The sequence below is a fragment of the Lepisosteus oculatus genome, chromosome 1 (genome assembly GCF_040954835.1).
Source record: "Lepisosteus oculatus isolate fLepOcu1 chromosome 1, fLepOcu1.hap2, whole genome shotgun sequence".
Lineage (NCBI taxonomy): Eukaryota > Metazoa > Chordata > Actinopteri > Semionotiformes > Lepisosteidae > Lepisosteus > Lepisosteus oculatus.
The window spans coordinates 52,731,330-52,759,078 of NC_090696.1; the positions used below are offsets into that span (position 1 = coordinate 52,731,330).

The following is a 27,749-nucleotide window of genomic DNA, read 5'->3' on the forward strand; positions in this document are numbered from 1 at the left end:
AATTCACAAACAGCCAGAACATGTAACTCCACATTCCCAAACAGACCTCATTTCCATAGCCCCGCCCCTTATGCAAAACCAACACCCCTCCCCTGTTCTCTCTCTCCCCTGGTCAAGTCATGTATTTTAAAAATCTTAAGATCCTCAATGAAATCGCTTTAACATGCGAATGCGTTGGTGTAACAGTCCGGGAGTGGCAACCTTCCAATGTCAACTCGATTGGAAGACAATGAACGTATTTTAGCCCTAAATGAATTAATAGCAACCAATAACATGGTTTACATAAAATACATTATTCCACGAAAGTTTATAATAATACGATCTATAGTTGAAATCTGAGCCTTAATATAAAGGGAAAGCATTTTCAGAGAGCAATCACGCTGTGTTTATGTAGAAAAAGCGATTAGGTTTATGAGCAATCTAATTACCTATTCGCTTAAAACGGTATATAAAATAAAGTTTATTTAGAGATGAATGATAAGTGTCGCAGTTTAAATAATTTTAGTAGGAGGGCTTGGACAGATTCCAAGTGCATTTTTGCAATTTACGTTGCATGTGCTGTTGTAATACAGTTTAGAATACAGTAAGTCTAAACTGTATCAGCTTTATTTATGGGTTGCAATTTAGAAAAAGTCAAAAACCTTACTCAAAATGCAATTTAGAGCTTTCTGGCAAGAGGAGACACCCAAATTATAATGTAACATGCCACTGTTTGTGCATGAACAAAGTTATACTGCAATTTTCCTTAGATACGCGATTAAAAATAAATACATTTTTTGAATCCCCGGCGGAACACACTCCATAAGAATCAGCGCTTTTATACAGTATATCGCCTTTAAACACATATATTTAAACACGCGTTTACGATTTAAATCAAAACGCGATTTGAATCAATATAAATGTTTATTTTGTAACGCATAGGTGACTATTCATTGTTATTAAAAAGACTTAAATTCGATCATGTTGTGTATTTAGAAATATACATTTGTTTGGTGCGAGTGAGGTTTTATTTAATCTCTGACCAAGGGAAACGTTTCATTTTTTCAAAGAAATGTTTGTTAAAAAATAGTCATAGTTCCATGGGATACAATCACAGACCATGTGACATGGGAGTCAGGAAACTTAACACACAGCGCCACTAGATTTGATAACGCTATAAAAACGCTATAAAATAATGTGACTAGGCACAGAACAAGTTTACAGCACTGTACAATAAGAAATGCTGACCATGACTTTAGAAGCATAATTACCTTACACTCAATTTAAACACAAGCTGTCTTTAGCCCTCTAAGCTGGTTCATACAGAAATGTAGAGATCCAGGCTCAGAACACACAGCTTCATTAGCGAATACATATGCAGGACAACTAGAGAAGACGTTTTACAGAGGATGGATTTTTAGAAACATCCCATCAGTGACATCACTGAAGTCAACTCCTAGGTACTTTAACTGTTGTGTGGATAGTTTCACAAGAATCAGACAAAGGTTTAAGCATCGCTTGTTCTAGATAAAACTGCAAAAAAAAAACAACAACCCATAATGTACTTCTTTGCGGCTCTGTTTGCCCAAATCATATATTCACAACATGAAATTTAGAAAATAATATTACGTAACCAAAATCCGCAATATGGAAACAGAACCTGTGTAATTGTTGATAGATGATGTACTCGTAACATTTTTACAAGATGAACTACAACATTTAAAAAATGACTTGTATGTACTTGATATCTCTAATCAATCCACGGCGACATTGTTAAAGCAGAGTCCCAGCACAAAACGAAACTAAAACGACCTGGGCATACCGTTTCGCGCTTCTTATTAGTTGCTCAAAAGTAATTTGACCGTATGAAATGCATACCGTAAACCTAGAAACATATACATGAGCAGTATTTACGTAGTATCAGTGTCAAGACATACCTCTCAAATACTGTAAATCAAGTTAAAAATATCTCAAGACCGATTCTGGTCATAATGAAACCATGTTTCGCGTATGTTTTCTATAAAGTACCGAGACCAGCCATATACTGTATGTTTATGTTCCAAAATTTAATATCGTTTATGGCCTTCACACGCGTTGCAGTATGCTCCTATTCTTTTTATGCTCAACTACTAAGATTTCCCTTCAGTGGTAAAATTCCATATGAATATTCAATACTTAAACGGGCACAGTTAAGACATTAAATATACATATATATACTGTATACAGTACAGTTTTCATACGGTAATATGTTTATGTTCTTAAATCAATCTCTTTTATGAGCTTGTGAAAGGCATGGTGAATCGATCATGCAAAGTACAGTAATTTTTGAGGATTGGAAATAAATGCGTGATTGCGAAATGCTGTGGTGTTACTTTTACAAAGACGGTCAATGAAAAAAGGAATGTGGACAAGGGCAATACTTTGAGTTTACACTTACAGCTTGTCCAAGGTCATTCATTATTAATACTATTAGTAATATCTTCGTTAAAGACTTTGATGGCGACAGCTCAAACATGAGAGGTTGAGCTTTATTAGCTCCACCTTGCGGAAATTCTGGATACTATTATTTTGCTAGCGGTATTTACCGGTAACTCGCGGTATTTACCGGTAACTCACGGTAGACTGCGTACAGCGTACCGGAAAATAATGCGGTATCACCCGCGCATTTTGAATGGCTGCATCTGTAACTGCCTATACCCTGAATTAGGACCACTGTCTAATACACATACAATCTCTAAAAATTATAACAATGGTGTGATTTTGGGACAATCTGACGGTTACATAAAGCTACAGTGCCTTGCGAAAGTATTCGGCCCCCTTGAACTTTTCAACCTTTTGCCACATTTCAGGCTTCAAACATAAAGATATAAATTTTTTATTTTATGTGAAGAATCACCAACAAGTGGGACACAATTGTGAAGTGGAACGAAATCTATTGGACTTTTGAAACTTTTTTAACTAATAAAAAAATGAAAAGTGGGGCGTGCAAAATTATTTGGCCCCTTTACTTTCAGTGCAGCAAACTCACTCCAGAAGTTCAGCGAGGATCTCTGAATGATCCAATGTTGTCCTAAATGACTGATGGTGATAAATAGAATCCACCTGTGTGTAATCAAGTCTCTGTATAAATGCACCTCCTCTGTGATAGTCTCAAGGTTCTGTTGAAAGCGCAGAGAGCATCATGAAGACCAAGGAACACACCAGGCAGGTCCGTAATACTGTTGTGGAGAAGTTTAAAGCCGGATTTGGATACAAAAAGATTTCCCAAGCTTCAAACATCCCAAGGAGCACTGTGCAAGCGATCATCTTGAAATGGAAGGAGTATCAGACCACTGCAAATCTACCAAGACCTGGCCGTCCCTCTAAACTTTCAGCTCAGACAAAGAGAAGACTGATCAGAGATGCAGCCAAGAGGCCCATGATCACTCTGGATGAACTGCAGAGAACTACAGCTGAGGTGGGAGAGTCTGTCCATAGGACAACAATCAGTCTTACACTGCACAAATCTGGCCTTTATGGAAGAGTGGCAAGAAGAAAGCCATTTCTCAAAGATATCCATAAAAAGTCTCGTCTAACGTTTGCCACAAGCCACCTGGGAGACACCCCAAACATGTGGAAGAAGGTGCTCTGGTCAGATGAAACCAAAACCGAACTTTTTGGCCACAATGCAAAACGATATGTTTGGCGTAAAAGCAACACAGCTCATCACCCTCAACACACCATCCCCACTGTCAAACATGGTGGTGGCAGCATCATGGTTTGGGCCTGCTTTTCTTCAGCAGGGACAGGGAAGATGGTTAAAATTGAGGGGAAGATGGATGCAGCCAAATACAGGACCGTTCTGGATGAAAACCTGTTGGAGTCTGCAAAAGACCTGAAACTGGGACGGAGATTTATCTTCCAACAAGACAACGATCCCAAACATACAGCAAAATCTACAAAGGAATGGTTCACAAATAAACGTATCCAGGTGTTTGAATGGCCAAGTCAAAGTCCAGACCTGAATCCAATCGAGAATCTGTGGAAAGAGCTGAAAACTGCTGTTCACAAACGCTCTCCATCCAACCTCACTGAGCTCGAGCTGTTTTGCAAGGAAGAATGGGCAAGAATTTCAGTCTCTCGATGTGCAAAACTGATAGAGACATACCCCAAGCGACTTGCAGCTGTAATCGCAGCAAAAGGTGGCTCTACAAAGTATTAACGCAAGGGGGCCGAATAATTTTGCACGCCCCACTTTTCATTTTTTTATTAGTTAAAAAAGTTTCAAAAATCCAATAGATTTCGTTCCACTTCACAATTGTGTCCCACTTGTTGGTGATTCTTCACATAAAATAAAAAATTTATATCTTTATGTTTGAAGCCTGAAATGTGGCAAAAGGTTGAAAAGTTCAAGGGGGCCGAATACTTTCGCAAGGCACTGTATGTAGAACTTTGTCCAAGTCAGAAAGTAAAGCATAAACTTTAAAAGGGTAACATGATTTTTGTATTTTCTGATTACATACATTTACAGATATTTACCCACCTAAAGGGCAGTTTGTTCAGCCTGCTCTTCCATGCCTTCATACACATGTATTGTGTATGCCATGCTATCATTTTAGGTTGAAGTTCTTTTGTCTTTTTATGAATAATTAAAAAAATAAGAAATAATATGTTAATTACTGAACGGAGCTGTTTGCGGTACTGCTCACTGTATACTTGAAAATTGAAAATTAGTCATTAATCAGCACAATTTGGAATGTTTTATATTTAAATCTTTTTCTTCAGAGTGGAGGCTGTTTATCCCCGCATTGCAGAATTAAATCCTTATGTTCAGGTCAATACATCAAATGCTACTCTGGATGAAACCACTGATTTGTCATTCTTGAAACAATTTCAGGTGAGTTAGTGTTTTAAAGCTTTTGTTGAGGACCAACATTTTATCTTAATTTGTGTCTTGTGATTCTTAAGTTTAAAAGGATTACACCAAAACATTAACCCCTACTGGTTCCACTTAGACCTCTTCCAGCAGCAACCTAATTTCTGAGGAGGTCTGCCATCCAAGTACTTATCAGGCTCACATTTGCTTAGCTTCAGTGGGTTGTCAGTTGTGAGTTGCAGGGTGTTATGGCTGCTGGCTTATTCTGTTCTTCTGTCAGAGTGCAGACATGGTCCAATAATTATATTCAAATATAATACAATATTATCAAGATCATATTTTACAGTACATTGTAATTTAAGCATGTAGAGCTCCATTTTCTCTTTGATATAGGAAACCATAAATGTACTATATTTTTTTTTCTTGATACTCATCAGTTATCCCTCACAGCTGAGGATGTTTCGATACCTTTGGGCTTCAATGTGCTGGACTCCTTCCCAGATATTTTTCCTCCAGTAGTTAAATACAATATGGAGTTGATATGATCTATTTCTTCATGCTTGCTTTAGCAAAATCATTTAAATGCTGCTTCTGGTATGATTTCCTTGGGTACGATTGGCTAAAATCTTCCACAAAAAGTGTTGGTAAAATACCTCCAGTCCTTTTATGGGTATCCTGTGTAGTGAATTGGTGATTAATAAATTATCAGAAAGTGAATTTTTGAAGTAGAGCTCAATACATTGAAATGAAGCAAACGCGTACCTTTAACGATAGAAATGCTATGTATGTTTTAATTGTATTGAGTACAAAATGAAAAGTAGATAACAATTAACAATGTTAAGGTTAAGGTGGCTATGTGATATTCATTATAGTCTAGATATTGCAGCAACACATAATGCTTTTGTTAAGCATAGACAGAATAATAAAATCACCTGGCACCTGATTTTTCACTGGGCTGTAGGACTTTTTGAGACTGCTGTCATGGTTGGTAGCTACTGTAAGGAATACAGGGGATCCCCACTTTACATATCTTCTCTCACTTTATGTCCAGTGGATGTAAACTCCACCTTAAAAACAGTCCAGACTGTAAAATATGACAAATGATGTTTAGTAAAATAATGACAATATCTTTTTCTATTAAAATTATCATAGATAATTCCTGTATTATTTATAACGGCATGCGTTATAAAAAACGTTTATATAAATTTTACGTCTTTTCTATGCCCGACTTTACATCCTTTGAATGCAAAGCGTCCTAAGACATTCAGAGATATGTTGAGAAGCACAAGGAAACTGCATTCCAAGATAAGTTAAAATATGAGTAATTTTACTCTATTCAGTATTAATTCCCTTATTTATCATATGTACAGTATTTAAGGTAGTGTTATACTGTACATAAAAGTTGAATTTAAAAGTATTTTGCAGTTTGATGGTTTCATCTTCTGTATACATGTATGTGATACACTGTTAAAATTACAACTTTAAATTTTAAGTTTAATGTTTTAATGAGTTTAATATTTGAAAATGTTGTTCATTACTCTCCTTTTTTCACACATACGTTTTCTGTCTCGCATACACATAATGTGTTTCACAAACTCTCTCATTCATTGTTCATTTTCAAATTCTAAATGTATTGAACCCAGGCCCTCATTGCTGTGAGGCAACAATGCTAAGGTTAAATTAATTTAAGTGCTCAACATAATAGGTTATTACAGTAATAATTCTGTTTACACACTGAAAATGTGAATGTACCCTACTGTAAACCTACATCATCATGTTCAGGTCCCTATTACTGTTAAAATACAATGATTCTCATTCAGAAATATGTTAAACTTGATGTCCTTCTGGTGCCAATTAATCCCTATTTCCATGATTTCTAATAGAAAGTCTCTGCTCAATGTCCCATTCTTACAGTCCCCATTAAGTACATTTAATGGGAATGTATTGTGATATTCATACCAATGGTTACATGTGTTGTATCACTGATCAGGTGAATAGTTTTGCTTGAGAAATACATTGAAGAAAGGTTTTTACAGGAAGCTTATGACTTTTATGTACATGGGCCCTGGGTCCAGTTTTGTCTCTATGGAGACTGTTTAAACTTCAAAGGAGATTTTTTAGAGGACAAGGTGGTGCTCTTTATAAGATGAATAGTGTTCAATGTAGTCAAAAGAAAAGCCAAAGAGCAAAGTTCACAGTGGATTGGTAGATTTTAATGAAGGATATCACATAGCTGAGTGGACTTTCAGGTTGAAAGTTATTGAGATATCCATGTAAGTGTTATTTTCCTTTGTGACTATCTGGTGTGGATCCATTGGGTTTATGATCTTGGTGCCTTCTGGTGGACCGTATTCCAGGCCTTGCATTATAAATAGGTTTCCTAAATGTTTACTTTTCCTTTGTACTGATACCAGTTGTTTCTGTTATTTTAGTGCCTGCGATCCCAGAAAAATTCCTCCTATCAACCCTATCTATAGTATGGTAATTAAAATGTACCCTCATGGTTTTAGGCATCTTCCTTCTACACCCTGCTCACAGCACCAAATTGTAGTGGAGAAGATAACACAGGCTTTATTTTGAGGAGTTACTACCCAGCAAACTGATTCAAAAGCTTTACAATAAGTTTGAGCAACTGAATACAAGTTTTTTGTTGCATATACAAGTGGTGGACAAAATAACGGAAATACCACATGAAAAAGAAGTTTAACTTTGAAGTAACTAAATCAGAATTACATATGAAGCTGCAAAGGTGAGTCATATTAGGTTGATTGCCAATTACCAGTATCTGTCAGCTATAAAAGAGGTCTGACATTGATATGTAGGTTTTCAAAGCAATAATAAGCAACTAACAGAGTTCCAAAGAGGCCAAATAATTGGTGCCCAAATTGCAGGTGCATCGGTCACAAAAACTGCAAAATGATTTAATGTGTCAAGGGGAACAGTATCAAAAATAATGACAACATATGCCAAACATGGACAAACTGCATTAGCAAAGAGGAACAGTGGTCGCAAGTCGAAGCTCACCGACCGGGATAGACGGACACTTCACAGGATAGTTGCTCACTGCCACAAAAGTACGTCCTAAAAAAATTACCACAAAATTGAATCGGCATCTCTGACTCTGTGTTGACAAAAACTGTATGTCTTAAGCTTCACAAAGCTGGAATTTATGGAAGGGCTGCCATTTGGAAACCGCTTGTATCAAAGGCCAAAGCACAAAGATGCACAACCTGGTGTAAGGAGCACAAAACCCTAACCCTAACCTGGAGCCCTAATCAGCTATCAGCAGGGAGGAGAACAGAGTAATGAAGCCAATTCATAGATGGGGATTATTAGGAGGCCATGATTGGTAAGGGCCAATGGGAAATTTGGCCAGGACGCCGGGGTTACACCCCTACTCTTTTCGAGAAGCACCCTGGGATTATTAATGATCACACAGAGAGTCAGGACCTCGGTTTTACGTCTCATCTGAAGGATGGCGCCTGTTTACAGTAAAGTGTCCCCATCACTATACTGGGGCATAAGGACCCACATGGACCGCAGGGTGAGTGCCCCCTGCTGGCCTCACTAACACCTCTTCCAGCAGCAACCTTAGTTTTTCCCAGGAAGTCTCCCATCCAGGTACTGACCAGTCTCACACCTGCTTAGCTTCAGTGGGTTGCCAGTTGTGAGTTGCAGGGTGATATGGCTGCTGGCCATGGTTTACGTTTGGAGAAAGCCAAAGAATGTCTTCAAGCCATAATGGCTGTTGCCAGCTGTTAAACATGGTAGGGGATCCTTAATGGTATTGGCAGCCATCTCGTGGGAGTCATTAGGTCTGATGGTTGCTCTGCATGGTCGTAAAACGGCCAAGGAATATGAGGCCATTTTATAGGACCAGGTGCACCCTATGGTGTAAACACTGTTCCCTCATGATGTTCCCATATTCCAGGATGATAATTCAAAAGTGGTTTCATGGACACCAGGATGAAGTCAAATGCCTTTCATGGCCTCGCCAAGTACCAGATCTAAACAGCATTGAACCTTTATGGGATGTTCTGGAGCGCTGAGTGCGAAGTAGATTTTCACCTACTTCATCCCTCAAAGAACTGGAGGCTTTTCTTGAAAATGGTGCAATATCCCACTACACACAGTTTAGGACTTGTATGACACCATTCCAAGAAGGATTGAAGCTATTCTGAAGGCAAAGAGTGGCCCTACTCTTTATTAGGTCCTTGATATCAATTGTTAGGTGTTTCCATTATTTTATCCACCCCCTGTTTATGTTGTTTACTTGAATGCCTGCTAAAGTTGTATGTCCTACCTACTTCTTAGGGCAGATGAGGGAATGGAGCCTGTTTTTAATCTATCTGTGTCTCTGGCCTTCTCCGGCTAATGTTTTCTCACCTAGGAATGCTTACTCCTGTTTAGTCTTACATGAGAATTCGTAATATTAAATGCCTGGTGATGTTTTTTTATTTCATAGTTTTAAGCCTCTGCCTCCTGAAGTGCTTCATGGGCATTGAGAAAATCAGTGTCGTACATCTTCAAAGATTTGTGAGAGCTCCTGTTTGAAGTGTATGCAAGATAGAGGAACACTAACAGACCTCCAACTTAACCAAAGTGGCTTAGGACTGATGCAGACACTGCATTACTCTATGTCCAGGATACATGATTTTTCACATTAATTCCGGTTGTCTGATGCTCCAGAGAAAGTTTATCGCATATCCTGAATTTATTGTTTTATAAACATTGTGTTCTGGAAAAGGATTTCTTTCTTTTCTGAATTAAAATCAAAACTGCCTGTAGTACAAAGGCAAAATACCAAACCATAGTTTAAATGCAAAATAATGTTTAAAGCAAAATAGGTTATTACAAAAGCTTATGAATAAGAGGCTATTCACCCTGCTTAACTCATTTGAATTCCATGATTTGTATTGTAGGCAAGCATAAAAAGTGAGTTAAGCATTAAGTGTTCTATGAAGTGTTTCAAATCCGGTGCCTTGTCGGCATTCAGAATGAGCGAGCGCTAAATGTGCCTAAATCTGTCATGTTTAAGTTTGTACCCTGCAGAGGTTGCGTTAACTTTGTAAACCTTTCATATAACTGTAGGTGCAGGTCATCCAGGCTTTAACAATGAAAATTGTTTGCTTAGGAAATACGACAGACAAGATGAAGTTAGATCTATATTGGTTAGACTACATTAGACTAATGTGGTTAATCCAAAACATCTTTATTTGAAACAATAGAAACAAAATGTAACAGTTTTATTTTTAATTCTCAGTGTGTGATTCTAACAGAAGCCAGGCTACAACTGCAAAAGAGGGTTAATGCTTTTTGTCACTCACAGCAACCACCAATTAAAGTAAGTGTGATTCCTAAGTATTGGGGAAATGTTTATTTAATCTTACATGTACATATATGTAATATTTTGAACACATTTCTTATTGCTGATTGTCACCAGTAGTTTTGCCAACATTTCTTAATTCCTAAATGTCTGACCCAGGGGCATTAAATTTGTTTTTCAAAATCATTAATCAATGTAGTGATCTAATGTAACAGTTCAAAATGAGGAAATGTTTTTCAAAGACCTTATGCTGTGTAATTTAAGATGCAGATTTACACAGTTAGTTGGTCCAACTTTATTGAATCCCTAACTTTTTTAGCTGAAAGATCTTATCACACAATTGGGATATTAATGATGGGTATGCAAAGCCAGCAGTGCAGATTGAAGCACCTTTTTTATTTATTCCTCAGGAAAATAAGATAAAATAAAGAGAAACATTGTTTGCATCACTTTGAAGCTGACAAATTTAGTCTTAAAATACCAGTTAGTAATATACTAATAAGAGTTGTTTATTTTTTTGACAGTTTATCAGCTGTGATGTGTATGGGATCTGTGCACGCATGTTCTGTGACTTTGGAGATGCTTTTGAAGTTTCTGACTCAAATGGAGAGGAGCCCAAGGAAGTCTTTGTGCAGAATATCACACAGGTATGACTGGAATTTTTTTTCATAGGTAGGGGTTTTAGGCAATTAATGTATGCCTTTCCATCAGAGAACCACTCTGATGGCAGTGAAATGACTCATGCTCATTTTGTTGCATAGAAGAGAATACAATCTTTTTGTGAATTTCACCACCTTAATGCATTATGTAAAGATAAAGCCTTATCTGCTACATTATAATATATACATATTGTTTATGTATATAAGTTTTGTATACTGTTCAGACTTTTAATAATTTTAAACTGTGTGTATTACAGCATGTTAAACATTAAAAAGTCGGTATATTTTATAAAAGCAAGATTGCCCAGTTGAACAAAAGTACACAACCTTCCACCTTCTTCATAAATATTTTAATAATACATAAATATTTTACACATCAAAGTCTTTAACTTGGTAACTTGTTCTAATATTATTAAGCTTATATTCTGTACTTCATGAAAAGTTATAATGTTTTATTCCTTTCTGAGTATGTAATAAGAACACCACTTGATGTTATTGTAAAAAGATAAATGTTGTTATTTAATATCACTTGATAGTTACACGATCATGTTACTAAGCAGCTAAAGTATCGTAAGTGGACATTTTGGAAACATTTTGACATTCGTTTCTTTTTAAAAAAAATTATATTATCCTTGTAGTGGTAATGAACACTGTAATGTAGCAAGCTGCACCCAGGCGGTTCAAAGAGCATTACTTTCGGTTTGTTTCTCATATAGCCAAATGCATAAAAATAGTCCACTATTATGTCTTACTGTGAACGTGATCTGCCTCTTTCAGATTTACATCTGAATTGAGAAAATCTATATTTTGTCTTAATCCATATTTCAGCAGCCAGTAATCAGCCAACAATTGAACTTGGAATTTAAAAAAGTTTAAACTATACTATACAGTACACTGCCTGGAGTTGAACTCGGTCCATCAGCATCATTCACGTGATGTTTTTTTAGTTTAAGGATTTCTTTATGGAAATCTTTAAATTAAATGATGGAGGGGGAAAGGATTATTTTTTGTTAATTTTTTAAAATCAAAATTAATAAAGAAAACATAGGGTAAATATAATTTAATTTTTTTTGCTAACAGTCAACGATTAACAATCTTAACTGTTTAGAAAAATGATAAAAATTAAATATTAACTAAGGAATCGGATGGCACAGTGGTTAGCATGCCTTTTGTATGTTTTTCATAATTACAACAGTAGCACCAGATGCCTAAGAGGCTTTCAAAATTTAATTATGCATGGAAATCTTTGGACTAGAATAATGACTAAGATATCAATCCATTTTTTATGGTGGTGCAGTGATAAGCTTTGCTATCTTACCATGCTGAGGCCCTAGGTTCAATTCCTGAGATATTTTATGTGTGAAGTTTGCATGTTCTCTCCGGGTTCATGTGGGTTTTCTTCAGGTAATCTAACTTGTAGTCCAAAGCGTATTGGTAGGTTAATTGGCTTATTGGAATACTGACCCTGGTTTAAGTGTGTGTTTGTGTCTGTTCTGTGATGGGCTAACACTACGTCCAGGGTGTATTCTGCTTTGCATCCATTTCTAGCTGGTATAGACTCCAGCTATTCTGTAAAGAATAAAGAGATTAGAAAATGGATGGAACTAAAGGCACTGTGTAACTACTGTATACACAGCGATAGAAACCCACTATGAGATGGCATGATCTCACTTAGGATCAATTATTTTATAGTGCTGGTTTAAGGAGTCAGGCTTTCCACTTCTCTGGATCTGATCAATCTAACTACCTATATCTGTGTTTTTCCTATCCTGCTTGATTTATAATTATTCTGAAAACCTCCTTCTTGAAATGTGTCATTTATAAATACCTGTTTTCACTGTTAACATCTTTCACACATCTCTGTGACAAAATATACACTTATATCAACCTGACAGCTGCTGAGTCCTTTGTTCATCCTGCTCTTAGCACTGAATAAAAATTGAACAAAACATTTCTATATTTATATCTTTATTTAGTAGTTCCATTAGTGACAAAGGCTAAATTACTTTCTTGGAAAAATGTATTTTATGTGTTGCAAAAAAAAATGACTTGCTTTAACGAAATATATTTACAAATGCTTTCCCCTGGCAATCTACCTGGATGGCCAACTGTTTGAGAAGCCTTCCATGAAACCATATTTGCTATTAAATCATTTAAGGGCTCTCTTACTGAATTGCTCTGTTTTTCATGTGTGCAAATTTTCAGACTCTGTATCCCATCAAACCTTCATGATAAGATATTAAACCCTACCAGAAATGCACCTGGTTATTCTAGCCCTTAACCCTCTGCTACATCTGCTTCAGGTTCACACGTTCCTTTGTAACAGCTTTCTGTGATGTTTTGTATATCTAAGGTTTTGAAAGTGTTCCTGCATCCCTCTTCTTCACTGTCTGGTCATGGCTTTTTTCTGTTTGGTTATTTCAAGATAACACCTGCTCCAATTCTAAAATTTTTTGCTCATGTGCCTTTTTGTATTTTCACATTTATTTACATCTCTAACACTTTAACATCCCAAATTTTCATTTGCCTTATTTTTTTTTAAACTGACTTTTAGTTTCAGCCTTATAAAAGCTTAAGTTTTTCTCTTTTGTTTCTTGTATTACAGAGCTCTTTAATTGTGAAGTTCCCAGCATGCTCTATTTAATGGTCAGGTTATATGTATTGGACGTAATGTACACCCTGGACATATAGCAGTTCTATTTATATTGAGTTTATTTTCATTTTATTCAATTTTTATTGCGCTATTGTTATGCAGGTTTATTTTGTAACTTTGTAACCCCAAAGCTTGTAGAAAAGACATTGCATTGTCAGCAATTACTGCTGCATGCCGTCTTGTTGTGCATTTGATGTATAAAGTTTGATTTGATTTTTAAGCTGTTATTACTGATCACCAAATTATTGCACTACACATTGCTTAATTCACCCACCTTTCCTGAATGTCTATGACAAGCAGAACTACTACTGTCTCTGGTGTGATCTTTTTGAAACTGAAATTTCACTGTTAAACAAATAAGAAATTAGATTCTTCATAAATCTGATCACTTATTTTATGTAAACACAAAGTAATTGCTCTATGAAAATGCTCTTTTTCTTGTTTGTTTTGGGTGAAAACAGCTATTTAATTCAAAGAAGGAAATCCATGAAGTGAAACACATCAGCAATGCTTAAAGTAGAGAAAATAAACTGGAAACTCCAGCTGAATCACCAAACAAATCACTGTTTGGTGATGCAGCTGGAGTTTCCAGTTTATTGTGCCTTTCACTGAAAGACTAGTCGGAAAACAGCAAAACCGAGCACAAAGCAAGAAAACAAAGCAAGGCACTTTACAGATGCAGCCATTCAAAACAAGCGGGTGATACAGCATTATTTTGCGGTGCGCTTTACGCAGTCTACTGCGAGTTACCGTAAATTCTCCTATAATACTGCAAGTAAAATAATAGTATCCGGAATTTCCGCAAGGTGGAGGTAATAAAGCTCAAACTCTCATGTTTGAGCCGTCGCCATCAAAGTCTTTAACGAAGATATTACTAATAGTATTAAAAATGAATGACCTTGGCAAGCTGTAAACTCAAAGTATTGCCCTGGTCCACATTCTTTTTTTTCATTGACCGTCTTTGTAAAAGTAACACCACAGCATTTCGCAATCACGCATTTGTTTCAAATAAAGTACAGTAATTTTTGAGAATCTCTGATTCACCATGCCTTTCACTTGCTCATAAAAGAGATTGATTTATGAACATAAACATATTACTGTATGCAAACTGTACTGTATACAGTATGTATATGTATATTTAATGTCTTTACTGTGCCCGTTGTAGTATTGAATATTCATATGGAATTTTACCACTGAAGGGAAATCTTAGTAGCTGAGCATAAAAAGAATAGGAGCATACTGTAACGTGTGTGAAGGCCATAAACAATATTAATTTTGGAACTTACAGTATATGGCTGGTGTCGGTACTTTAAAGAAAACATACACACCAGTATTCCAGTTCTCCCTAAACATTTTAAGCATTGGAGTCTTTAACTTACGTGATACCGGAGTCAACAAGCATACTTTTAGAATTTGATTAAAAGGGAATATAATATGGAATCGTGTATCTAAAGAAATTAATAACGATATAATTATACTCATACACGCTGTACGATGTCTGTTGATAATGTTTTGTAGGGCTTTTTCAGCGCTCCTCATGTGACCTTGCCAGTGGCGCAGTGGGTTAGGTTCCTGACTCTTACATCACACGTTGGGTGTTCGAATCCGGCCGAAGCCATGACTCTTTTTTTTAATAAACATTTCTTTGAAAAAATAAAACATTTCCCTGGCTCAGAGATTAAATAAAACATCACTCGCACCAAACAAATGTATATTTCTAAATATCACAACATGATCAAATTTAAGTCATTTTAATAACAATGAATAGTTACCTAGGCGTTACAATATAAACATTTATATTGATTTAAATCGCGTTTAAATCGCCTTTATTTAAAACCCATAAATAAAGCTGATACTGTTTAGACTTTTAATTATTTAAAACTGTATTACAGCATGCAACGTAAATCGCTATCTTTGTCTTCTGCGTAATAATGTTCACCTCTCTGTCCAGCAAATTAACAATAGTAATAATAATGAACTTTATTGTATATGGCGCCTTTAAAGCTGGCTCCTCAAAGCGCTTTACAGGATAAAAACAATAACAACAATACTGTTAGGCTGGGCAAACGATTTTTTTAAAAGAAATACAAAATGAGATATAATGATGTGTTCCGGCTTAGACTTTAATGAAGAGCATAACACGTGGGCGGCCAGCGGGAGTGATGGCTGTGACGAATTAAACCGGTTTCACAGGTATTTTCAAAGTAGAAGGGGGCGAGATTTCCAGCGAAAGATACCTCCCCCCCTCCTAAACCACCCAGTAAGTATAGTACTTACTAGTTAAGAAAGCTAGGCTCCTCAAAGAAATCGCTTTAACATGCTAATGCGTTGGTGTAACAGTCCGGGCGTGGCAAGCTTCTAATGTCAACCCGACTACGGCGAAAGGAACCCTTCTTTCATTGGAAGACAATGAACATATTCTAGCCCTAACATGGTTTACATAAAAGACATGTTTCCAAGAAAGTTTAGCCTTGTCACTAATGAAACCACTAAATAAAGACATAAATATAGAAATCTCAAGATTTTTAAAATACATGACTTTGCTCAAATTTATTTAAAAATAAAAACGATTACAAACGCCAGTGGAGAGAGAGAACAGGGGAGGGATGTTGGTTTTGCATAAGGGGCGGGGCTATGGAAATGAGGTCTATTTGGGAATGTGGAGTTACATGTTCTGGCTGTTTGTGAATTATTGTTGAGTATGGAGTGTTGAGGTATTGATTTTGTGTAATGCATTATGTTGAAAATTGAGGTGGACTTTGTTTATGATAAAGAGGATAAACTGGGATGGGAGGAGGGTTTGGTTTTGCATATGGGGTGGTATTATGATAATTGGAGGAATTTGAGAGAGTTTGCGGACTATTTTTGGTTTGTATTACAAACCAAAATCTTGTGATTTTGGGATCAAACGTGGAAAGATTAGATTACTAATCATTTTTATTTTTTAAATACATTTTAGAAAAGTGTAGTCTATACTAAAAAGCTGTATTTATTTAATACCACTCGATACTTATATTAATGGAGTTTAGTTGATACTGTTTAAACTTTTAATTATTTTAAATTTTATTACAGCATTGTACACATGCTTAAAAGAGGAGAAAACGCAAGCCTTCTTTGGGTGTGAGGGTCTTCTGCTCAGAATGAAATGCTAAAATGTAATGTAGGCTCTGAATGGGTTCAATTATGATTTGGGCTTGATTAAGGTCGCTGCCTTTCATCCAAAATCCTGCTTGAATCCTTCTAAACTAAAAATTAGACACAAAAAGGGGCTCTGGTGAAATTTCTCTTTTTTGAATTCTCTTTTTTTTCTTGGGAAAAATATCTTACCCGCTGCAATCTGGGCACAGGATTAAAAGGATTAAGGATTAAAAGAAGCCAGACGGGCTGGGGGAAGAGTGAGTTCTAAATAAAGAGGTATCCAGGTAACAGTGAAGGTAACAGCCGCAGACGTGGCCTACTTAGCCCGTCAGGGTTACCCTACTCTCCCGGAGGAGGCCCACCGGGAGATAGCGTTCCAGGCGTTCCTCTTGGCCCTGGCGCCGACTAAGGTGCAGTGCCACGTGATGCTGGCCGCGCCAGTCCTCTTGGAGCAGGCCCTGGCTTTGGTTGAGCAGGCTGATGCCGTATTCGAGGAGACCGGTGGGCACCAACGGAGGGGTGCACGGGGAATCAGATGGGGAGGAGGAGACGCCCAGCGCGGCGATGCTGGGTGAGCGATGACGGCTGGTCATCTGCCACCGCTGTGGGGAGAGGGGACACTTCGCACGGGAGTACCGGGCGCTGGAGCTCCGGGGACTCTGGAGGCCGTCGGGAAATGGGAGCGGGGTGGCCTAAAGAGGGGAAGGCCGCCCTTGAGCGACTCTACCCCCACTCCGGAAAGCCAGAAGGAGCGCTTCACCCCACCTGCTGTCGTGGGAAGGGTTGGCCACAGGCGGGGCTTATTTCTTCCCTGTCTCATCGAGGGCAGACCCTGCCAGGCCCTCGTCAACACTGGTTCGACCATCACCCTGCTGCGGCCTGGTATCCTGCCGGGCACCAAGGCAGCCTGACCTCCAGGGCGCTGGAGGTGAGGGACTGGGTGCTGCGCCGGGGGCGGCAGGTGCCCTCCAGCGGCGAGGTCACTGCTTGGCAGCCTCCGGCTGGCCGTGCACCGCTTGGAGAACGCCCCCACAGAGCGACCGCAACACCACAAACTGCCACCTGACCTCGCCGCTGGAGGGTACCCACCACCCACGGCGCAGCACCCCGTCCCTCACGCCCAAGTCAAAGCAACCACCTACCTGCTGCAACCAGTCCAATCCAAGGATACAGTCCACACGGACTGGGGCAAGGTAGAAGGGGTGTTTCACCCGCGCAGCCTCAAAGTGCACGGTGAGTGCCCTGGGGGTCAGGCTGCCTCGTTACCCGGCAGGGCACCAGGCTGCAGCAGGGTGATGGTCGAACTGGTGTCGAAGAGGGCCTGGCAGGGTCTGCCCTCGGTGAGGCAGGGAAGGAATAAGCCAACTCTTCCCACAGCAGGCAGGGTGAAGCACTCCTTGCTTAGAATAGCAATATTTTGGACAATCAATTGACAATAAACATAGAAAAGCACATATTAAATTTGGTTTCAAAAGTCCTCTTATCATCGATCCCTATACTGTGTTCCTCTACAGTATGCTAATCTATTGTAGTGCATTCGCCCCCTCTTAGGCTGCGCAAACGATCTTTTAGATTTTTATAGAGAAATAGAGGCTGTACAGTATGCGTTACAATATAAACATTTACTGTCAACCTTTAAATCAACAATTGATTTAAAGACGATCTGTCTAAGCGCAATGAAACCTATTACTCAATTCTTATGGACTCCCGATCCCGCCAGGGATTAAAAAATAACATGGAATCGCGTATCTAAAGAAATAACAGTATACAGTAACTATGTTCATGCATTACAATAGCATGTTACATTATTAATTTGGGGGTCTCCTCTTGCCAGAAAGCGCTAAATTGCATTTTGCCTCAACACTCCATACTCAACAACGATAATTCACAAACAGCCAGAACATGTAACTCCACATTCCCAAATAGATCTCATTTCCATAGCCCTGCCCTGCAAAACCAACATATTTTATGTAAACCATGTTTGCTATTAATTCATTTAGGGCTAGAATATGTTCATTGTCTTCCAATGAAAGAAGGGTTCCTTTCACCGTAGTCGGGTTGACATTAGAAGCTTGCCACGCCCGGACTGTTACACCAACGTATTAGCATGTTAAAGCGATTTCTTTGAGGAGCCTAGCTTTCTTAACTAGTAAGTGCTGTACTTACTGGGTGGTTTGGGAGGGGGGCAGGTGTCTTTCGCTGGAAATCTCGCCCCCTTCTACTTTGAAAATACCAGTGAAACCGGTTTAATTCGTCACAGCCATCACTCCCGCTGGCCGCCCACGTTTTATGCTCTTCGTTAATATCTAAGCCGGAACACATCATTATCTCTCATTTTGTATTTCTTTAAAAAAAATTGTTTGCCCAGCCTAACAGTATTGTTGTTTTTATCCTGTAAAGCGCTTTGAGGAGCCAGCTTTAAAGGCGCCATATACAATAAAGTTCATTATTATTACTATTGTTAATTTGCTGGACAGAGAGGTGAACATTATTACGCAGAAGACAAAGATAGCGATTTACGTTGCATTGTGCATTGTGCTGCTGTAATACAGTTTTAAATAATTAAAAGTCTAAACAGTATCAGCTTTATTTATGGGTTTTAAATAAAGGCGATTTAAACGCGATTTAAATCAATATAAATATTTATATTGTAACGCCTAGGTGACTATTCATTGTTATTAAAATGACTTAAATTTGACCATGTTGTTATATTTAGAAATATAAATGTGTTTGGTGCGAGTGAAGTTTTATTTAATCTCTGAGCCAGGGAAACGTTTGTTAAAAAAATTAGTCATGGCTTCAGCCGGATTCGAACACGCAAAGGGTGATGTAGGAGTCAAGAACCTAACCCACAGCGCCACTGGCAAGGTCACATGAGGAGCGCTGAAAAAGCCCTACAAAACATTATCAACAAACATCGTACAGCGTGTACAATTCTTGTGTTGCAGTGAGTATAATTATATTGTTATTAATTTTTTTAGATACGGGATTCCATATTATATTCCCTTTTAATCAAATTCTGAAAGTATGGTTGTTGACTCCGGTATCACGTTAGTTAAAGACTTCGATGCTTAAAATGTTTAGGGAGAAATGGAATACTGGTGTGTATGTTTTCTTTGAAGTACCGAGACCAGCCATATACTGTATGTTTAAGTTCCAAAATTAATATCATTTATGGCCTTCACATGCGTTACAGTATGCTCCTATTCTTTTTATGCTCAGGTACTAAGATTTCCCTTCAGTGGTAAAATTCCATATAAATATTCAATACTTAAACAGGCACAGTAAAGACATTTAAATCTTTCTATGACCGACCAATGCACCACGAGTGCCCCAGTCGGTCAACCAATCGCATACCACGGTATTTTGCATTGTGACACGCGAGGCCATAGCCAATTACCTCCAGTACGTGTCTGCCGCGCACTTGGATTGGCTGCATCTGTATATCTCTATCTGTACATCAGTATATATCTGTATATAATCATGTCTGTAGCGTGTGTGAAATGGAGACACATCGTTCAGGTTTTTTAGAATTATAAAAAATAAACCTTTGTTGAGTTTACACGAGAGACAAAAGGTACCTGTTGAGACCTTGTGTATTGCTTGCAAAGTAGCTGATTTTGACAAACAGCAAATTATTGCTTGAAGAATTTTACTGTACTGTAGCTTTATTTAATTGAACAGAAAGTCACTTTACACCTTGCTTACTCTGTTATGCAGAGTTTGTGTTAAGCACAGTTCACACTCTTTTGCCTGTTGGGGAGCAGGAGCCTATTCCAGAGACATTTTCATTGTCGATAACTATGCAGGGAGAGTATGTAGATTCCAAAACACTCTCCGGCAGCAGAAGTGAGCAATTACCTGCTAGAAAAACAAATTTGTTCCCAAAAGCAGATACTGTACAGTTCTCGCTTTTTTTGCAAACATTCCTGAATATAACCACATTGTGTACTCTACATTGTTGTATTTTGTACCATGACAGGAAAATATACACTGTATTTATTATTGTTGTTGCTGCTGGGCTTCGAGCTTTGAATTGCCTATTTAGTTCTTTGACTAGTTTGCAGAAAAATACATTGCCCTGTTTTTTTGTCTATCACTTAATAAAAAGGAAGGCGAGAAGACATTTTCATACTATTTTTATTTTTGATTAAAATTGCAAAAGCGTGTTTAATTAAACGCTTTCATTGACCATTCACAATCTGACAATGCAAGGCAGAACAAAAGCATTAGTGAAATCACATTCTCAAATGTCCCCCACTGCACTCAACAATCTTAGGAAGAACACAAAACGGCCTGTTTGACATGTTCCTTTTAACTACATTGCCGTCGAAACTGTTGCAATAAAACGCTCAGAGTCTGTAATGTAGGACGCTCTGAACAAGTTAAACTTTGATGCAGGACAAATAAATGTATTTCCCACAAGCTGTACCGTAGTGGCTTTAAAACTATACAACACCATACTGTATGCTTTGTTCTAGTTCAAATACAGTACAGAAAAACGATTAAGAAAAAACAGGACATTTGATTTCTGGTTGACTTATGTTAAAGAGCAACAATGACAACAGAGCATACTACTAAAAATTTGTTCCCATCCCTCAGCAGGACTGTCTATTTTACATAACAAACAAAGCAGGGTCTAACACTCCAAGCCTTTGTGAGACATAGGGAGCTGCGTTACATAAAGTGGCTGCAAAGAAATATACTGTAGTAGGTAAAAGTAAATTCCAAGCTTTTCAATAAAGTCCTTTCCAAGCTCAAAAGAAAAGACTCAACGTGTCTCCTCTATAAATCCAGCTTTCAGATAATTTATTATCATCTTCTATATTTCATTAAAATTAGAACTTTTTTTACAAGTGTAAATCCACCTATTTTCTAACCTCTTTATCCAGGACAGGTAACATTTTCACCAATACTATTTGGTAACATTTTTTACGATTTTAACAGACTTCAGAATCCTTCGACTGATGCTTAAAAGTTTAACATAATGCGTAGTGTAGTAAAAGAGCTATTGAGCGCAGTACATCTTTCCGCCTGTGAAAGATTTGCATATGTAGTTTATTCTTATCTGTGTGAAAACAGGAAATACAGAGGGAGCTTCAGAAGTTAAACAGAGGTCTGGAACACCCTGTCTCAAACATAGACGTTTAATAAACTGTATGAAAACAGTGACAAATCACCCAGAACAAAATACAATTTTAAAATATAAGCAGTTTGAAATTAATAGTTGTTATTAATAAATCACTTAACTTTGAACATGTTATGATACTTAGAAATGCCTAAACATCCAATAGTGTCCATCATATTTACTTTTTAAATTTTTCAAAGAAATGTTTTTGTTAAAAGAAAACTCATGCTGGGTGCTGGGTTTGAACCCCCCGCCTCCAGCATGCGAGTCACATGCCAAAGCCATTACACCAAGGTGCCGCTTGACAACTTATGTCATAGCTGAAAAAGGTAGGCAAAATGTTTTCAAGTAATCATGGGTGAATGAGTCAAATTGAGGCAGATGTTTACAAAGAAATGGGACAGTAAGAACAAGAAACGGTAATCCTTTGAGATATATGAAAATAAATAAATCCTTAAATATCGTTATTAATTTCTTTAGATAGCGATTACATATTATATTCCCTATTAATCAAATTCTAAAATGAATGCTTTTTTACTGTGATAACAAGCAAGTATTCATAGAAAATGTTATTTTGGCCAGCCAGTCACATGCTGTGGTGTTCTGCGCTATTCTGCAGATAATTTTGCGCAGTGCAGGGTTTTACCACACATTTTGAATGGCTTCATCTGTATGGTCCAGGCTCTGGTGCTTTCCAGGCACAGAATTAGCTGTATCTGCCAGGTTGGCTGGGCTTTTGTTGTTCCTGCGTATATATCCACCCAAATGCAGTCTGTACTGTCTGCTTTCTCAGCTGTACCTGCTGATCCAGCTAGGTTCTTAACATCTTTGCTTCTTTATCTTATTTTTTGTGTAACTCCAACTACCCATTGTAGTATTCTCATTTACACTCTATCTTGTAACTTCTATTTTTTTTTTATTGCCCAACATTGCTCTTCCTTTATAAAAGCTGGTCTTATTATTGTTCATCAATCTTTTTTTTTAAATCGTCCTCCTGCCATTTCTTCTAACCTATGTACTATTTTGACACCCTGTTTACGTTCTTTCTTTCATTAGTGTAGTGTTGAACCTAGATATAATTGTTGCAAAATCTTTTCTTGCTTGTTCCTTATTTGAGCCTTCATTTTGTCTTCCTTAAATGTCAATATTTTTTGTGTTTGCCCTTCTTACAAACATTCCTGCCATTCCTGCCGCTGTTTTTGAAATTATTATGCCAGCAGCCATATCACCCTGCAACTCACAACTGGCAATTGGCAACCCACTGAAGCTAAGCAGGTGTGAGCCTGGCCAGTACCTGGATAGGAGACCTCCTGGGAAAAACTAAGGTTGCTGCTGGAAGGTGTTAGTGGGGCCAGCAGGGGGCGCTCACCCTGCAGTCCATGTGGGTCCTAATGCCCCAGTAAAGTGATGGGGACACTATACTGTAAACAGGCGCCGTCCTTCGGATGAGACGTAAAACCGAGGTCCTGACTCTCTGTGGTCATTAAAAATCCCAGGGTGTTTCTCGAAAAAGAGTAGGGGTGTAACCCCGGCGTCCTGGCCAAATTTTCCATTGGCCCTTACCAATCATGGCCTCCTAATAATCCCCCTCTATGAATTGGCTACATTACTCTGCTCTCCTCCCCACTGATAGCTGATGTGTGGGGAGCGTTCTGGCGCACTATGGCTGCCGTCGCATCATCCAGGTGGATGCTGTACATTTGGTGGTGGTGGAGGGGAGTCCCCATTACCTGTAAAGCGCTTTGAGTGGAGTGTCCAGAAAAAGCGCTCTATAAGTGTAAGCAATGATTATTATTATTATTATTATCATTGTCCTTAGTTAGCAGCATAAGTAAACAAATTTTACATAGACATTTCAAATTAATATTTCATAGTCTTTCAATTAAATATTGACAATGTCGAACCTGACCAATAATAAATGCATTTTCTCTTACAACAGTTAAAACATTGAAGAAATGGCAAATAAAATTACAGCAAACAGGATAAAACAATATATAACTGTTGTAAGAGAAAATGCATTCTTCTGTTTCTTCTGAGCCCCTCCTATCTTTGTTCCACCAGCATGTTTGTTTTTTTGCCTTATCACCTAGTTTAGTTTGTTTTACCACAATTCCTTGTTCCAATAATACTGCTTTAGCTAATTCCTGTATTCCTTTTACATTTTCTTGACATTTCTACTGCAGTATTGTAGCTTTAAATTGATACTTAGTTTCTCCTGTAAGGTTTCATATTTTGGGTTTTAATTACTGGCTGTTGTTGCTGCTTTCTTGCCTTCTCTTCTGTTCTCTTTTACTTAAGTCCTTCTCCCGGTATTATTCAGCTCTTAAGCAGCATATGTTTTATAGTCCAGTAGCTCTTTTTTTATTTATAGTAAAATTTGACTTTGATGATTTCTGCATGATATTAAAAGATCCATCTCTGTAATCAGTTTGTTGTTTTTAGCTCCAAATCCTTGCCCTATATTTATGGTCTCAACTGTCTTCCAACAGTTTTTCATTATTATATCTCGGCGAGAGTCACTTCAACTCTGTGACTCCACCACACAGCATCTTACTTACCTCTTTGGTACTTCTGTTTATTTTCTCAATGGAGATGGTTTTGACCTTTCTTTTCTATAGCACACTTGCATGATGTTCTGTGGCTGTAGCAGGCTCTCTACAGTATCACTTGTCAATTTCTCATCTCATTACTCAAGATGCTAGATGTTCATTGCCTTTAGGGAATACTGTAGTATTTTTCAAAAACTCAATAACATATCCAAGTGTGGGGGTTTTGTGAATTTACTGGGATAGTTTAATTGTAGCAGCAATCACGAGATGGTTCGTTATGGCTTTTAGAGAATTGATCAATCAGTGACGCACACACATGGATTCAATAAATGAGATACATTTATTAATACATAAATTGTGCATAAAACATAACAGTCTGCTGGATACAGGTGGCAGATCTTACTGTGAGGGTTATCAAAGTGTAAGGTATATAATCACAAAGAGATAAAAAACACAAAGAGATGCAAAGATTATGCTTCAGTATACCATTCGGCTATAGTATCGTTAATCAGTCTACGTTAGCTACTCAATAGTAAATACATTACTCAGTTGAATTGAATTGATATCAACTTGTGTTGAGGTAACAATTGAAATCTCGAGATGCAATGCAGAACATTGGATTTACTTATCCAGATATGGATATGTATTTCCCGGCACGGGCACCAAAGACCAGCTAGCGGCTGCGTCCGATCACTGCGGTGTTCAATAAGCGTTGTCTCTAGGGGGAAGAAACTCGGTTTGCTTCCGGTGTAGTGCTGTTGCTGAATAAAAACTTATTCAGTTTGTTGACAAGAGTCCAAACGTATACTCCTGTGATCAAGTGAAGCGTCCCCGTTGGCTAGCAATTTACGTATGGGCATTCTCCGGGCCAACACTTTGCTGAAACAAGGTTCCAGTCCCCTATACACACAACACCAGCCATCATGTGATTGTCTCTGAGGGTGTGAAAAGTGGCCATAGAAGCAAAGTTTCTGAGCCGTGCAGTGTCTTTTGAACCAGGACCAAGATAGATGGTGACTGGTCGAAAGTTTCGCGGGCAGACCCACGTGAGGTTACCACGCCCTACAGGTTCCTGATTGGTTGGTCAAGGTGAGAGATGAGTCACAATGACCTCTGACATCTAGGACCACAATCCAGATGTTGTCAAGAATCTCACAGGCAGATAGGCGCCAGGAATAACTATTGATCATGATAGCCAAGCATGGCTGGGCGGATCCCCACTTGGGATCTGCTCCTTATCTGAGAGAAAACACCCTAAATCAGAACTGCATGAATAGCTTCTCTGTGGGTGCACTGCAGAAATGAGAGAGAGATGGGGCCTCATTTAGGAAAGCACAGCAACACTTAATTCTGTCTCATTAATAAGTATTGCTACACAAGCATGAAAGTCTAGGAACCATATTGTATGTTTAGTTGGTCAGACTGACACCAGCCATTCTTACTGGCAGTGGGTCTTGGTATTGTTCTAAAGGAATAGTCACATGACAGTGAGGGATTTGTACTCAGAAGACTGTTTTTGTGTGCCTTACTATCTCAACAAATAATAACTTGGGGTAGCGTGGTGGCATAGCTGGGGTCCTGGCTTTATTTCCAGACATCAGGTATTATATACTGTATATGTTCTTCCTGTGTTTGTGTGAGTTTCCTCCCACAGCTTAAAAAATACTTGTAGGTTAATTGGCTTCTGGGAGAATTGATCCTGGTATGCGAGTGTGTTTCTGGATGTCTGTATGTGAGTCTGCTTTTGCCTCTGCATTTTTACGTCTGCCCTGCAATGGGATGGTATTCCATCCAGGATGTACCCTGCATTGCGACCATTATGGGTTCTGGCTCCCTTGCGACCCTGAATTGGATTAATTGGCTAGAAAAAGAATGGATGGATTTGTATGCTCCTGACTTTGTAAAGTTTCTGGGAAAGCTGTCAATTGGAAAGTATCATATGGCAGCTGATAAATGTTGCAAATAACTAATCAAGAAGTTTTATGCACAATTTTCCGACAAGTATAGTTCAGCTCTGCTGCAGCTGAATGTGTACCATTGACAAGCTGTCTGACATAACACTCCAGGCTCTTCAAACACTCACATCTTTTGTACATCCTGTTATCTGCGATATTGGCATTTATTATTCTTGTAGGTGTATTAGATTTAGCTAAGTATAAATGTGTAAATTGTTCCAAGTGGTATTAACACCATAATATTACTCTCTATGGTATGACTATTGTTAATGATTTTGAGTAAATCATCGTTCTACAACCTCTTCACATGTTTCTTTCCTTATGGTCTACTATCTGAAGTTAATTTTAAATAACTGCCAGAGTCAGACTTTTTGTAGTATATGTAATTTTTTACAAATGCCTCTGTCTGTTTATAAAAAGTGTCATGGTGGCTGTTTCTTGAAAGAAGCCAAAGAGATTTCTATGCAGCAGGAGTATTACACATTCAGGTGATGTACAATATGTGGAGTTAAGAGAGATTTTTTATTTCAAAACCCCTTCTGCTTTTAGGGTAATCCTGGTGTAGTGACATGCATGGACAGCAAGACTCACGGGCTTCAGACCGGACAGTGCATCACTTTCCGGGAAGTTAATGGCATGTCGGAGTTAAACGGAACAATTCACCAGATTACAGGTATGGAGACAGTGTTTTTAAGTGTAAAAAATGTAAAAGTAAACATGTTCTCTTTAGTGGATGTTTGCTGTGATAAGGGCAACATGTTTTCACATCTGCAAAATTCATAAAAAGTTGATATTTATGTAACATGATTCATGTATGGTGACATGGGTTTGCAAGTCATTTTTTAAGGAACAAATTACCTTTCCTTTCATCACTTCTCTCAAGAAATGGCTGAATGAGATACTCTGTTTAATTAGCTACTAAAATCCAAAAGAGTTAGATAAGCGGAACTGTCCTTGTCTCATTTGCATATTTGTTTCTTATGTACAACAGAAATTAAAATTTAGAACGTTTGCCTTCATTACTACAAATCGTCAGCTTCTGATGAACTTGTGCAGAAACACAAAAAATCCAGCATTGTAGTATTTTCATTCTATACTTTATATATTTTCTCTTTTGTGGATAGCTGTTTTTTTGCCCTTGATTATCTTTATGAAATGAGAAATCCACTGTGTGATTATATACAGATCCATCCATTTAAAATGCGCAAAGTACACTGCGCCAAAAACGCGGTAGGCATGGAGTATCACAACGCATCATAATGCGTCATACCACATGTTATGATGATAATATCTGGAATCACCTTGTAAAACCGCCAAGTGGAGCTAATAAAGCTTAACGTTTCATCTACAGCATTGGAGCTGTCACCAGAAAACGCCCAGTTTTGAATCCTGGTCACTGATGAGGGACAATCTTTTTCCAATTAAGAATTTAAATTGTATACTCTTTAGACTTTTAATAATTTTAAACTGTGTATTACAGCATGTTAATCAATAAACATTACAAAGT

The 27,749-nt window shown here is 38.0% G+C and overlaps 1 protein-coding gene across 5 annotated transcripts in view; it reads left to right on the plus strand.

The window, feature by feature from the left end:
* uba6 (ubiquitin like modifier activating enzyme 6) overlaps positions 1 to 27,749 on the plus strand; it is a 107,689-nt gene that overhangs the window by 11,781 nt on the left and 68,159 nt on the right. For 3 of the 5 annotated variants that reach the window (XM_006629887.3, XM_015345322.2, XM_015345319.2), the window contains exons 6-9: positions 4,744 to 4,855; positions 10,098 to 10,178; positions 10,685 to 10,807; positions 26,792 to 26,915. In XM_006629887.3, the coding sequence (XP_006629950.3) occupies positions 4,744 to 4,855; positions 10,098 to 10,178; positions 10,685 to 10,807; positions 26,792 to 26,915 (440 nt within the window). The other 2 variants (XM_015345323.2, XM_015345324.2) reach the window with 2 other exon arrangements.